The sequence below is a fragment of the Octodon degus genome, unplaced genomic scaffold, assembly GCF_000260255.1.
Source record: "Octodon degus isolate 3935 unplaced genomic scaffold, OctDeg1.0 scaffold00272, whole genome shotgun sequence".
Taxonomy (NCBI): domain Eukaryota; kingdom Metazoa; phylum Chordata; class Mammalia; order Rodentia; family Octodontidae; genus Octodon; species Octodon degus.
In genome coordinates, this window is record NW_004524848.1 from 1421602 (window position 1) to 1436991 (window position 15390).

At 37.7% G+C, this 15390-nt stretch overlaps 1 protein-coding gene across 1 annotated transcript in view; it reads right to left on the reverse strand.

The window, feature by feature from the left end:
• Window positions 1-6084: 6084 nt before the first annotated feature.
• The window catches only part of LOC101571996 (probable E3 ubiquitin-protein ligase HERC6), a gene marked incomplete at its 5' end in the record, with an annotated part of 82130 nt that continues 72824 nt past the window's right edge, over window positions 6085-15390 (reverse strand). The window contains 1 exon segment of the mRNA XM_023706840.1: window positions 6085-6956. Within this exon segment, the coding sequence (XP_023562608.1) occupies window positions 6730-6956 (227 nt within the window).

Here is a 15390-nt window from a genome sequence, read left to right on the forward strand (position 1 = left end):
TTGAGGTCTAGGCCATATATTTCAATTTTCCGTAGGACTTTGAACATGAATGAATTTTGGACTCTGTCAAAAGACTTTTCTGAGTCAATTGAGATGATCATGTTGTTTTTGGATTTGACTCTATTGACATAGTGTATTACATTTATAGTTGTGCATATATTGAACCATGCTTGCATCCCTGGAATGAATCCTACCTGGTCATGGTGTATAATCTTCTTGATGATTTCTGTATTCTATTTGCTAGGATTTTATTGAGGATTTTTTGCATCTGTGTTCATGTGGGTGATTGGCCTATAGCTCTCTTTTTTAGTTGTGACTTTCCCTGATTTTGTTATCAGTATAATACTTGCCTCCAGAAATGATTTTGGGAGGATTTTATTTTAAATTTCATTGAATAGTTTTAGCAGTATAGGAAGTTTCCTGTATAATTTATCTGTGAATCTATCAGGACTTGGGCTTTTCTTTGTTGGTAGGGTTGGTTTTTTTTTAAATTACATCTCATATTTCAATGGCTGTTATTGGGTTATTTGAGAGTTGTTATATGTTCTTGATTCAGTTTTGGTAATTTGTACCTTTCTAGAAATCTGTCCATTTGTTCTGTGTCTTCTATTCTGTGAGAGTAAAGATTCTCAAAGTAGCTATTGATGATCTTCTGAGTTTCCACTGGGTCTGTGGTAATTATACCCTTTTCATTCCTTATTGCTTGTATTTCAATTTTTTTCCTCTTTTTGATGAGGCTAGCTAGGGGTTTATCAATTTTATTTAATCTTTCAAAGAACCAGCTTTTTGATTCATTAATTCCTTGAACTGTTTGTCTCATTTGATTTAATTTGTGCTCTAATCTTTGTGATTTCATTCCGTCTTTGGGCTTCGGGTTTGGCTTCCTCTTCCTTTCGTAGATGTTGGAGGTGCAGCATTAAGGTGTTTATTTTCCCTCACTCTGTTTTCCTAATGTGTGAGTTCACAGCTGTAAATTTATTGCATTCCATAAATTTCAATAAGTTGTGCTTGAAGTTTCATTGAATTGTAGATATTAATTTCATCTGTAACCCATTGGTTGCTGAGTAGGGTACTGTTTAAATTTCCATGTATTTATGGTTTTTTTCTGGTGTCTTTTGTCATTTATTTCATTTCATTGCACTGTAGTCAGATAATATGCATGGGATAATTTGTTTTCCTGCATATACTTAAGAATGGACTAGTATGTGGTCTATTTGGTGCATATGTATTTATGAGTGTTACCTCTTCCTCTTGAATTTTTCCCCTAACCAGTATATAATGGCCTTCTTTGTTTGATCATTCTTGGTGTGAAGTTGAGACTGTCTGAGAACAGGATTGCTACTCCTGCTTTTTTCTGAGGTCCTGGGGTGTGTAGTATGGTGTGTGTAGTCCATCCTTTGACTTTTAGCTTATGAAGTTCTTTATGATTTAAGTGTGTTTCTTGTATACAGTATCATGTTGGATTTTGTTTTCTAATCCACTGTACCAGTCTGTTTCTTTTAATTGGTGAACTGAGTCCTTTTACATTGATGGTTATAATTGAGATGTACTGACTTATGATTCACATGTTATTTGCCTGCTGTTTACTCCTTTTTTTCCTGTTTTTGTTTGCCCTGCTTAGTGAGTTCATTCCACTCTTGTTCATGGAGTTCTGATTATTTTGGGCTCTCTCGAGAACATCTTTTAATAGTCTGTCTAGACTACTAAATATTGTAGATGTTCTGTTAGCTTTTTCGTCATGAAATTCTTTTGTTTTTCTTTGTCATGGAAGTATTTCATCTGCCCATCAAACTTCAAAGAGAGTTTTGCAGGGTATAGTAGTCTGGGCTGGAATTTGTTTTCATAGAGGACTTGAAGTACTCTGCTGCATGCTCTTCTTGACTTGATGGTTTGTAAGAAGTCTGCCATTATTCTGATGGGTTTTCCTTTAAATGTGACGTTTCTTTTCTCGAGCACCTTTCAATATATTGTTCTTGTGCTGGATTTCTGGGATCTTGACTGTTATGTCTTGGTGTGTGTTCAATTTCTTTGATGTTATTTGGAATTCTGTATGCTTCTGTTTTCTGAGTGTCAGATTGTTTATCCATATTTGTGAAGTTTTCTGCTATTACTTCTGCCCATATTTTTATATCATTTGTATTGACTCCTTCTTTCTCATTGATGCCTATTAGTCTCACATTGTTCATCTTTGCCATGTCTTGCAGGTGATGAATTATTTTTTCCTGCATCCTAGTTGTTTTAAAGAGATCTTTTCTTAACTTTTCATTAGCTTCAACAAAGTCTTTAAGATTTGAAACTGTATCTTCACTTTCACTCAGTTTTGCAAGCTTGTGATTGAAATTTTAATTTCCTCTGTATCTCTTTGACTCTGCTTCATGTGATCTATTTCTTTCCTATATTGCTCACTGAATGATTCCATCATTTTTCTAAACTCCTCTATATTTTTTATCAGAGTCTTCTTGAGAAGCAGTTATTAATTCTTTCATTATAGTTATCCTTTCTTTTACTTCAGATTATTTCTGATCTGATTTCCTCTATATGTTTCTGCACTTAACTCTTTACTTCAGATGGTATTCGGATTTCTTTTATTTCAGAAGTTATTTCTGATCTTAATTCCTCTGTACCTTTCTGCAGTTGTTTCTTCACCTCAGACACTATTAATTCAGACATTTCAGCTGTGTGATTCCCAATTTTTTCTGTGCTAGTGTCTTCTGCCCTTGTTCTGGGTGGGCTCAGGGCCCGAGATTGCATTTTCCTCCTTCTCTTTGTGATTTTGTATCGCACTGTCCTCTCACCTTTGTTGTAGAGCTTTGGTGCAGTTATAACCTTGGCACCTACTGAAGTGCCTTCAGAGGGGCTAGGGGCAAGAACCACCCAACTAATCCAGGAGCAGAACATCTCACAAGAGGGGCGCAGCAGGGGGCGTGCAGATCTATGAAGTTTGAATTCATCCAGCTGTGTCTGCCTTGGGTCTGATTGCTTCTTCCTGCTGTAGCCCTTGGAAGTGAACCTGCTGTGCCCCTCTCGTGAGATGTTCTGCTCCTGGATTAGCTGGGTGGTTCTTGCCCCTAGCCCCTCTGAAGGCACTTCAGCTGCTGAGTTTCACCCCAAGCCTGTATGTCAGGCCTGGGCTGGGTCTGGAGGCATCGAGAGAGCAGGACAGAAGGACCACTTACAAGTGGGCCTGGGCTAGGTTGGGAGGGATCCAGCAGGCAAAGGGGAGCGCGGAAGCTCTCCTATACACTCACTGTGCCTGGGCTTGGGCTGGGTGTGGAGGGATCCGGAGAGCATGGCGGAAGTTCTCATTCACAATCCGGGTCTGGGCTGTCTGAAGGGGTCCAGTGTGCACAGAGCAGAGTGGAAGCTCTCCCACACACTTGCTGGATCTGGGTTTGGGCTGGATGTGGAGGAGTCCTGTGAGCGCGTTGGAAGTTCCCGCTCACATGCTGGGCCTTGGCTTGGTCTGCAGGTGTCCAGCAGGTACAGGAGAGTACGACAGCTCTCCCCCACACTTGCCAGGCCTAGGCTTGTTCTGGGTATGGAGGGGTCCTGAGAGCATGGTGGTAGTTCCCCCTCACATGCCGGGTCTGGGCTAGATCTGGAGGGGTCCATCGGGCGACTGGGAGCACAGAAGCTCTCCCACACACTCACCGAGCCTGGGCTACCGAGCCTGGGCTTGAGCTGGATCTTGAGGGGTCCCAAGAGCATGGTAGAAGTTGTCTTTGATAGGCTTCTTTTACATGTGATCTATTCTACTTCTCTAAGAGCTTTTAATATCTTGTTCTTGTGTTGAATTTCTGGGATCTTGATTATGTCTGGATATCGATTCATTTTGGTTGATGCTATTTGGGCTCTATATGGCTTGCTTATCTCTATCAGATTCCACATGCTTGGGAAGTTTTCTCCTAGTACTTTTGTAAATCATCATTTTTTACCTGAGAGATTATTTCTGATATGATTTCCTCTATATCCATCTGAAGTTGTTTCTTTACCTCAGTTGCAATCATTTCAGAGATTTCAGGGTGTGTCTTCCAATTTCTTCTGTCTTTGGGCCCTCAGATTGCCTTTTGCTCTTTTGACTTGCCATTTTCTAATTCAGAACTCTTCATTTTTTAAAATTCTGATGTTTGTTTACTTATTTATTTGGTGCAGAGTCTTGCTATACAGTTCAGACTTGTAGTGATCCTGTTTCAGCCTCCCTAGTGCTGGGCTTACAGGTATGTGCTGCCATGCCTGGTTTTGATTGCTAGCTTTGTGTGCAAGGGGTTTCAGGGCCAGCATGATATGTAGTACCAGGGATCGAACCTGGGACCTTGTGCTTGCCAGGCAATCTCTTAGACCCCAGAGCTCTTTTATTTTGATTTCTGTGATAATCCTTGTGAAATTTTGATAATCGGTATCTATCACTACTCTCAAGATCAATCTAGGAAGTCTGTTCTTCAGGGATATCTTCTGTGTGTTGGAGACTGTCTGTCCCAAAATCTTGCCTTCCAAATTAATTGAGGGTGGGATTTTGACTTCCAGTTGACATTGTCCTCCTACCTTCTCCATTAATTGAGAGTGGGATCTTGGTTTCTCTTAGGCATTGTCCCCATCTTTATATGTAGCGTTTTGGTGAGGTTGTTATCCCAGGCCTCTCAGTGTTGTTACCAAAGGGAGAACAAGTGGATAAAACAGAGATGATATCCTAGCTACAATGGTATGATTTGCAGTAATAATAACATCTAGCAAAATTTAAAAAAATTTATAAACTCTGGTAACTACTTGTTTTGTACTCTAGACTATAGGAGCAAAGTCGACAGTTACATAACAAAAAATTGTAAATTAGCAGTTTGTATTTAAAATGTTTCCCTTTGTTAAGAGTGGATTTACCCTGTGTTCCTTGCAACAGGCCAATTGCCAGCTTCCAGGTGTTTTACTTCATGTAGGGTTATGGGCCAGGCCCATAGGTTTCTCTGGCAAAGCTAGTTACAACAATTCTAAGCACCTCTGTGCCAATCCCTGCTGGAAAATGGGCCTAATTCTTTTTTATGATTCACTTACTTCTCCTTTTTAGAATAAAAATTTTTACTCTGTATCATTGCATCATTGTAACTCATTTTTTATTTTATTTTTGCAGAGGTTCAGTTAAGAGTTTGCCTTGAGTCCTAGGAGGGACCTGGGCTTGGACTTTGAAAAATGCTCAAATTGGAGAGCCTTTGGGAAGTGATTATTTCATTTTTGATTGTAATTGGGATAGCTGTATCATGTTAGGTGAAACATTAACTTAGTATTATAAGAAGCATAAGTATGGTTTAACAAGATGTTCTTGATTGACCAGGGCTAGGATATGACCGTTCACATAGTCCCTGGGGAATGAAAGAAAGGGAGGGTGAGAAGAAGGGAGGTAAAAATGTCCAAGATTCAATCTGTATATATACCAGTCCCCTAAAATGAATGTAATTATTATGTATCACAAACATATACTAATAAAAAACAGCTGCCAACTTGATTGGCTTGGGAGTGCCAAGTGGATTAGTGAGGCACACTTCTGAGTATGTCTTCCTGGGTTGTGGAGGTGTGACCATGAGTAATGTTTACATTACTTTCTGTCTGGTGTTGTGCTGCCTCCTCTTTGTTCTGCCTCCTGATCTCCATGAACTGAACATCTTTTCTGTGCAATGCCCTTCTGTAATGGAATATTGAGCCAATCAACCATGGACTTAATGCCTTGAGTAAGAGTCAAATTAACTTGCCTCCTTTAAATTATAGGTGTTGGGAATTATGTGTCTCAGTGACAGAAAAGAAAATGCAGGAGTCATTCCAAAACTGCATACACATTTGAAAATTTAATATTAAAGCTGTGACACATGACAATAATTGCAGCACTCAGGTAGCTGAAGTATGTAGATCCTGAGTTTGAGGTCATCTCAGGTTACATAGTGACATGAAGATTGGCCTGGAGTATGTAATAAGATACTGTCTCAGAAGAAAATGAAAAAAGAAAGACAGACAGACAGACATGACAGAAAGAAGTTAATTTATATCAGATAGAAGATAGACCTGTCCACAGAATTAACTTGCAGTTTCCAGTCATATCTCTCCATTAATTTACTTCATGATTAAAAACATATATCATTGTCACATATCTTAAAATAGAAGTACACAGGTATTGCTGATTGGTCCCAGAGTTTAACTAAAATAATCACATCTACATCATTACATCTATGATTTTTAGCACCACAATATTGATTATAAGTAATTATGTGAATTGATGAATCTTAAAATTTAGATTGTTCCAACACATTACTCAGGCATGTATTAAACCAAACCTCTAGAGATATTCCTCAATACCCACCTACATGCCTCAAAAATATGTCAAAATGAGTTTATATTTTTATTTTTTTAGACTTGAGTATGTCTTTCAAACTTGCAGACAATTTATTAGTTACAATAAAACTTTATAAAATGTAGATGTGTTTAACATTTAGTCTATTTTAAATGAAATTTATTGATAAGCAAGTAATTCACTAAAAATAAGCATTCTAACAGCAAGGTTAGAGACACAGAAAATGTTATAATTTTGTTCCACTGTAGATATTACTCTGGATGCATAACTTTATTATCTCTGAATTTTCCAACCAATCATTACTAAAAACTGTCAACATCTTGTACTGATTAGATGAAAGCAAAAGGATCTAAAACCACGACACTGAACACCTGAGGCCTTCCTGACACTCTGGGAAGTGGTCATGGCAGCAGGATCCCTTGTGACACAAAACCCCTGTGACTATTAATGACTACGTGAAGGGCTTCCTCCATTCGTTCCATTGTGGAATACTGAGGCAGATAGAGAACATTGTGACATGTCAGTGATGTTGGGTAATCTTTTTCACTTAAAGTTACAAGATGGCAGAATACTATTCCTGTATTCTGGATGCCTCTCACATACAATCTATCACGCCCTGTAAGAAATACTGGAAAAAAAAAGTTAACATATATCAGAGAAAGAGAAAAATTAATAATAGCATTCATTCAATAAATGACTGGTGAACACCCTTGTGTAGAGCGAATTCTGCTGGGGTGCATAGTACATAGGAAAATCACAACATGTAGCTTTTGTCCTTCATGAATTTGTGGTCCATTTGAGGTAAATCACATCCATGAAAAGATAAATTAGTTCAACTAGGAGATTAGAGGTTGGGAGTTTTCTGGAGGATGAGACTTGTAGGGAACAAGAGGACAGGTTGAGGTGGTCAGAGAGAGAAGGCACAATAAATGCTGCTGCCGTTATCTTCCTCATCATGTGTCACTGGTATTATGTTATATAAGCTAGTTCATATTATTAAAGACCCAACTAAATGAAGGGCATAACATATATCATGTAATTTGGTACCAAGTGGAATATAGAAAAGAAGACACAATCTAAAAACTGGATCTAGAACAGACAGGTCTGGCATATGGGACTGGCTACCCATATGACAAGAACCCCCAGTGGACAAACCCAGTGTGGGACCCTGCGGCAGAACTCCCTGCGGAGAGGTTAGGGGTAAAACCCAGCCAGCTAAACCAGGAGCACAACATCAAGTCAGTGAAGTACAGTGGTTCACGTCCATGGGCTGCAGCAGGAAGAAGTCAAGCACAGCAGCCAGACCCATGCCAGGCCCAGCTGGACGAGTTCAAACTTGGTAGATCCAGATCCAGTATACTGGATATGAGAGCATTCTCTCTCGAGAGAGAGGTGGCAACAGGTAACTGAGGTGAACTATCCTGCTTGGAAGGCTCAAGGCACATCAAGGGGAGGTGACCAGACAGAACTTAGGGTAACTAATTTAAATATAAATTCCCACCTTACTATTTGCTTAGCTATAGAGTCATAATGTTTACTCTTAAGGTTTAAAATACAAACCCATTAATTACAAAAGTTTGTCAATTGCTAAATCTCACTACCCATTATTAGTGTTGCTAATTGTAATACTGTAAGTAAAAGATATGCTTTATCTGCCTTAACCATGTGATCTCTCTTGGTCAATAATATCAGAAGGTGTTGGGTAATAACTGGACCAAAACTGTAGACCATAGGTCAGAAGTTAGTGCCAAACAGAAACCAATATCTCACTCTCAATCGAGAGGGAAAATCCTTGGGATACATAAAAAAGAGGACTCTTTGGCACAGAAGGAATCGTAATGAACAGACTCTATACAGAGAGGCTCTGGTCACAGTGACATAGCTAACTACTATCAAACTTTCACAAAAAAATTACAGAGATCAAAATAAAGTTTTCTCTGAAATATAAAATAACAAAGAGAAGGAGCAAATTGCATTTTCAGGCACTGAACTCACCAAGAACAAATACAATAGACACTAGCATAGATGAAATTGGAAGTCACACACCTGGAATCTCTGAAATAATAGTGTCTGAAGTAAAGAAACAGCTGTAGAAAGGTATAGAGGAAATAAGATCAGAAATAATAACATAAAGAAATGATAGCTATAATGAAAGAATTACTAAGTGCTTCTAAAGAGGACAGTAATAAAAAAGTAGAGAATAAAATGATGGAAACCTTGAATGAGCAATAAAGGAAAGAAACAATGCATGAAGCAGATTCAAAGATATATTCAAGAGATAAAAAATTCAGTTGAAAGTTGACAGAATTGTCTGAATCCAAGTCAACATAGATTTTTCAGACCTTGAAGATACTGTTGCACCTAGTGAAAAGATAAGGAAAGATCTCTTAAAAACAACTGGGATCTACAAAATAATTCAGCAGCTGCAAGATGATGCAAAGATGAACAACATGAGACTAATAGGCATCAGTGAGAAAGAAGGAATCAATACAAACGATATAAAAAGAATATGGGCATCGGTTTGATCCCCAACATACCATGCTGACCCTGCCCCCGGGGCATACTGAGACAGGGACTGAGACAGGGAGTGAGGCTGAAAACAGGAGAAGGACTATGATTCCAGTCTGTGTAGTGAGACCCTGTAGACCCTGTAATAAATACATTAAAAAAAGAATATGGGCAGACATAATAGCAGAAAACTTCCCAAATATAGGGAAACAATCTGACATTCAGTTACTGGGACATACAGAACTCCAAATAACATCAACCCAATTAAAAACCACACCTAGATACATAATAACCAAGATCTTAGAAATTCAGCACAACAACAGTATACTGAAAGCCACTAGAGAAAAGAAACAAATCACATTTAAAGAAAAACCCATCAGAATAATGGCTGATTTCTCTCCACAAACCATCAAGTCAAGAGGAGCATGGAGTAAAGTACTTCAAGTCTTGCAAGAAAACGAATTCTAACTCAGATTGATATACCCTATAAAACTCTCTTTCAAGTTTAATGGAGAAGTGAAATGCTTCCATGACAAAGAACAACTAAAGAAATTCAAGACAACCAAACCAACCCTACCCAGACAACTAAAAGATATTCTAGAGAGAGTTCAAAATGACCAAAACTCCATGAATGAGAACAGAAAAAACCCACAGAAGAAAAATAGATAACCAACAGCAGGAAAATAACATGCCAAACATAGTCAATACATCTCAGATACAACCATCAATATAAATGGATTCAGTTCACCAATTAAAGAAATAGGCCTGCATAGTGGATTACAAAACAAAATCCAACAATATGCTGTATACAAGGAACACAGTTAACTCATAAGGAAATTCATAGGCTAAAAGCCAAAGGATGGAAAACAATACTACATGCCACAGATTCTCAGAAATAAGCAGTAGTAGGAATCCTGTTCTCAAACAGTCTGAACTTTAAACCAAGAATGATCATATGAAATAAAGAAGGCCATTACATATTGGTTAGGGGAAATAAACAAGTGCAAGAGATTAACAGTCATAAATATGATGCACCAAATATGGGAGCATCCAACTATATAAAACAAATCTTAATGGACATGAAAAAGTAATATCCAATACCATAATCTTAACAGGAGAACTTGATAGCACCTTATCTCAAAAAGATAGGTCAAACGGACAAAAAATTGGCAAAGAAGTAGCAGAACCGAACCAGACCTTTGAACACATGGACTTAGCGGACATATACATTATTTTATTTTATTTTTTTACAGAACCGGGGATTGAACTCAGGACCCTGTGCTTGCCAGGCAAGTGCTTACTATACTGAGCTATGTCCCTGGGCCCTTAGTGGACATATACAGAGTGTTCCACCCAACCACATCTGAATACACATTCTACGCAGCTACTCATGGGTTTTCTAAAACAGATCATTTAGTAGTCCATAGGTCATGCTTAAGTGTATGCAAGAAAACAGAAATTATCCCATGCATATTATCTGACCAGAGTGCAATGAAACTGGAAATAAATGACAAATGAAACCACACAATCCTCATAAACATTTGGAAATTAAATAGCACCCTTCTCAGCAACCAATGGGTTACAGATGAAATTAAACAAGAAATTGAACTATACCTACAATAAATTAAAGTACAATTTACAGAATTTGTGGGCTGCAATGAAAGCAGTTCTTAAGGGGAAATTTATATGTGTTAACTCACACAGTAGGAAAACAGAATAGGAACAAATAAATACCCTAATGCTGCACTTCAAGTGTCTAGAAAAAGAAGAGCAAACCAAACTCAAAGCCCAAAGATGGGAAGAAATCATGAAGATTGGAGCAGAAATTAATGAAATTGAGACAAAGAAAACAATACAGAGAAAAGAAAAGAAAGCTGGTTCCTTGAAAGATTAAATAAAATTGATAAGCCCCTAGCTAACCTCATCAAAAAGAGGGAAAAAAATTGAAATACAAGCAATAAGGAATGAAAAGGGTATAATTACCACAGACCCAATGGAAGTTCAGAAGATCATCAATAGCTAGTTTGAGAATCTTTACTCTCACAGAATAGGAGACACAGAATAAATGGACAGATTTCTAGAAAGGTACAAATTACCAAAACAGAGCAAGAAGATATAAGAACTCTCAATAACTCAGTATCAGCTAATGACATTGAAACTGTAAGCAAAAACTTAATGACAAAGAAAAGTCCAAGTCCTGATGGATTTAGAGCTGAATGCTACAAGAAATTTATACAAGATATAATCCCAATACTTCTCAAGCACTTCAATGAAATCAAAAGGGAAGCAATCTTCCAAAAATTGTTCCTGGTGGAGGCGAGTTTTATACTGATACCAAAATTAAAGATTCAACCAAAAAAGAGAACTATAGGCCAATATCCCTCATGAACATAGATACAAAACTCCTCAATAAAATCCTAGCAAATAGAATATAGCAAATCATTGAGAAGATTATAAGCCATGACCCAGTAGGATTCATCCCATGGATGCAAGGATGGTTCAATATATGCAAATCTATAAATGTAATACACTATATCAATAGATCCAAATGCAAAAACCACATGATTATCTCAATTGATGCAGAAAAGTCTTTTGACAAAAGTCCAGTGCTCATTCACCCTATAGAAAATTGGAATAGTTGGCTTCTACCTCAATCTGATAAAAGCCATCCATGACAATCCAATAACCAACGTAATTCTAAATGGGAAAAACTGAAATCTTACTCTCAAATCAGGTACAAGAAAAGAATGTCCTCTATCACCCCTCATTCAATATAGTTCTGGAAAATCATTAGCTAGAGCCATTAGACAAAAGAAAGAAAAGGAATAAGAGTAGACAAAGAAGAAGTTAAACTATCATTATTTGCAGATGACATGATACTTTACTTGGAAGACCCCAAAAAACACCGAGAAGCTCCTAGAATTAATAAACAAATTCAGTAGCATATCAGGTTACAAAGTCAGTACTCAAAAATCAATATCCTCTACACAGATGACAAACACATTAAGAGAGAAATTAGAGAAACAATACCCTTTAAAATTGCACACCCCCCAAATGAAATACCCAGGAATTAATCTAATGAAAGAAGTAAAAGAGCTATTCAATGAAAATTACAGTACTCTAAAAAAAGGATGGAGGAGGATTTCAGAAAATGGAAAGATATTTCCTCCTCCTAGATAGGAAGAAGCAACATTGTGAAAATGGCCATTCTTGCAAAATTGTTATACAGATTTAATGCAATCCCTATCAAAATACAGCCAGCATACCTCACAGACCTAGAGAAATCATTCCTAAAATTTATTTGGAACCAGAAAAGACCTCGAGTGGCAAAGTCAATCCTGAGCAACACAGGCAAGCCAGGAAGCATTACAATCCCTGACTTGAACTTACACTACAAAGCTACTGTGATAAAATCAGGTTGGTACTGGCAGAAAAAATAGACCTGAGGATCAATGGAACAGATTAGAAGATGCAGATACAACTACAAACACACTCAGTCATTGTATATTTGACAAAGGGGCCAAACATTTTCACTGGAAGAAACATAGCCTCTCTAACAAATGGTGCTAGAAAAACTGGGTCTCCACATGCCGAAAACTAAAACTAGACCTGGATCTATCATCATGCATTAAACTAAAGTCAAAATGGATTAAAGATAAAAATGTTACACTAAATCTACTGGAAGAGAAAGTAAGTAGAAATGTTGAAGATATAGAGGTAGGCAAACATTTTATGAACAAAGTCAAAACTGCATGGGGAAATACTTGAAAAAATCAACTGCAACCTTCTCATATTGAGAAGTTTATGCATATCAAAAGAAATTACCAACAGAGTGAAAAGATAACCCACAAATTTGGAAAAAAAAATCTTAACCAATAACTACTGAGACAAAACTCTTCTATCTAGAATATATTTAAGGAACTAAAATCTAACTTTCAATAAGAAATTTAAAGTCCCTATTGAAAAATGGGCATCTGAGATGAATACACACTTCTCAGAGGAAGAAATACAAGAGGCAAATAAAAAAATGAAAAAAAAATGTTCCATATCACTAGCCAAAACTGTCCTTCTACAATGCTGTATATGGTTAGATTTCTAAATTTCTGTGTAAAAATATGTGTTTATTCCTGTTTTTTAAAATTTGTTTTTCTTCATTTTCTGTAAGGACTTAAAGTTGAACATATCAATACTTGATGGAAAATACCTGTTCCATGTTATGCCTAAGATGTTTGATAGTTAGACAGATAGTTAGGGTAAACCGAACTGCACATGTTGCAGGGTAATAGTAAGATTCTCTTTTGGAGGGTTAACAACTTAACTTTGCAGACCAAAAATTAGAGAAAAGGAAGGGCTGCAAGGTCAGCTAACATTTTTTTTTAAAATTTTATTTATTTATTTATGAGAGAGAGAGAGAGAGAGAGAGAGAGAGAGAGAGAGAGAGAGAGAGGCCAGCTCAGCCCACCAGGGGGCGGGCTGGCTGGCATGTGGTGCTGGGGGATTGAACCGCGGTCCCTGATGCTTTTGCTAAGCTTGTTCTAAGTAGGTGCTTTAGACCACTGAGCCATCTCTCCAGCCCTCAGCTAACATTTTGGCCCTTGCTTTTCAAGGTCATTGAAGACTGAGGACATAGGAGAACCTGTACTGTAACATCATGTAACTCAGTGGTGCCCCAAATTTTCTTATCAAGGAGCTTATGGAGCCACAGAGGAATGTAATTGATGATGTATACTGTGCCTAAGAAGAGTCACATGGAGAGAAAACTGTCTCTCACATTTTCACAGGGAGCAAATTGGTTAAGCAATGGCCATGCCTCATCCACAAGGCTGACACTGACAAAGGATCTACAAAGTGCAGTACTGGGTTACAGGATAAATTCTGAGGAGATGTGACTGGCCTTATCAAATACAAAAGTTATATTTCTTGTTATATAGGTCTTGCTTTATCTTGGTCTTAACCATCCAGCAGAAAAGTATAAAAATGAGGTATATTAAGTAAAGCTCTATTAATATGCTGAGCTGTAAAATGCTCTAGTCAACAACTTCTGCAGATAACCCACTACTGTTGTGGACTGCTGGACTGTATTGGATTGTTCTACTGAATTCAGGCACCTATAGTATTTAGATGCCAATAGAATACCCATCTCTTACAGGACTAAACAAAAAAAAAAGGGATACAAAGGAAGGACCATGTTGTATTTGTATATACAGAATAGTTAGGATAGATATACAGCTACTTTCACTTAATTCAATGAGAAGATTTGTAGTAATAGTGTTTGCTTCTTGTACTGTGGATAACCACTAAGAAAATGACAATGTACAATGTATTAATTATTGAAAATGTCCTGTTAATCAGCTTTGAAACTGTCTCATTGATATTTGTTTCTAAATAAAATAAAGAAAAACCACTTAAAACAACATTGAGATACCATCTCACCCCAGAATGAATGGCTATCATAAAGAAATCATTTAACGACAAATGTTAGAGAGGCTGTGGGTGAAAATGAACCCTTCTCCACTATTGATGAGAATGTAGACTGGTACAACCATTATGGAAATCAGTGTGAAGAATCCTCACAATTTCTAGAACTAGAAATCCCGTTCAATCCACCTATTCCCCTTTTGAGCATTTTCCCAAAAGTATATCTTATCATAGTGATATATGTGTGCCTACCTTTATAGCAGCACAATTTGTGATAGTCAAATCTTGGAAACAACCAAAATGCCTATCATCTGAGGAATGAATGGCAAGATATGGTATTTTTATACAATGGAGTATTACTTAGGTATAAAGAAAGACAAACTCAAAGGCTTCATAGGTGAATGGATGCAACTTGAGGCTATACTCATAAGTGAAATAAACCAGAGACCCACATGTGTAAATATCATATTGTCTCCCTAGAGTAAGTACTCAAAAGAAGTAAAACTTGAAAAGTATAACAGATACAGTTAAATGGAGGGGAAAAAAAAACAACTTAAGGATTAAACAACAAAGAGGAGAGAAAAGATAGGAGAAAAGGTAGGAAAAATGTTAGGGGCATAGACATGCAAGTATATATACAAGATAGATGAGGTGATTGTACTAAGAATTTCTATCAGTTTTATGAAAGTAGCAGTTAATATGTAAAATTCTCACCTTGATTAACTCTAGGCAGAATACTATGAACTAAGCAACTACATTGAGGACAGCAATGTGTAACACAAAAGCTATGCTTAAAATACCTGTCATCTTGGTCTTCTAAACGTGTATTATTTCTAATTCATATCAACTATTACTATACTCTCTTCAAAGTAATTTTTTTAGCTCTCCCACCCACGCGGGCGCCCCCCACCACTCCACAGTACCTCCCCCACCCCACCCGCCGAGTAGGAATTTCTGCCGCATTCCGGGAACCGCCAGACCCAGTCCTAGCCCAGGTCCAGTGAGTGTGTGGAGAGCTTCCTGCTACCCTGCGCCAGCGGGACCAGTCCCAGCCCAGGCGCAGCGTGGGCTGGACCCTCTCCCACCCCCTCGGGCCGCCCCCTACCACTCTGTAGTACCTCCCCCACCCCGCCCAC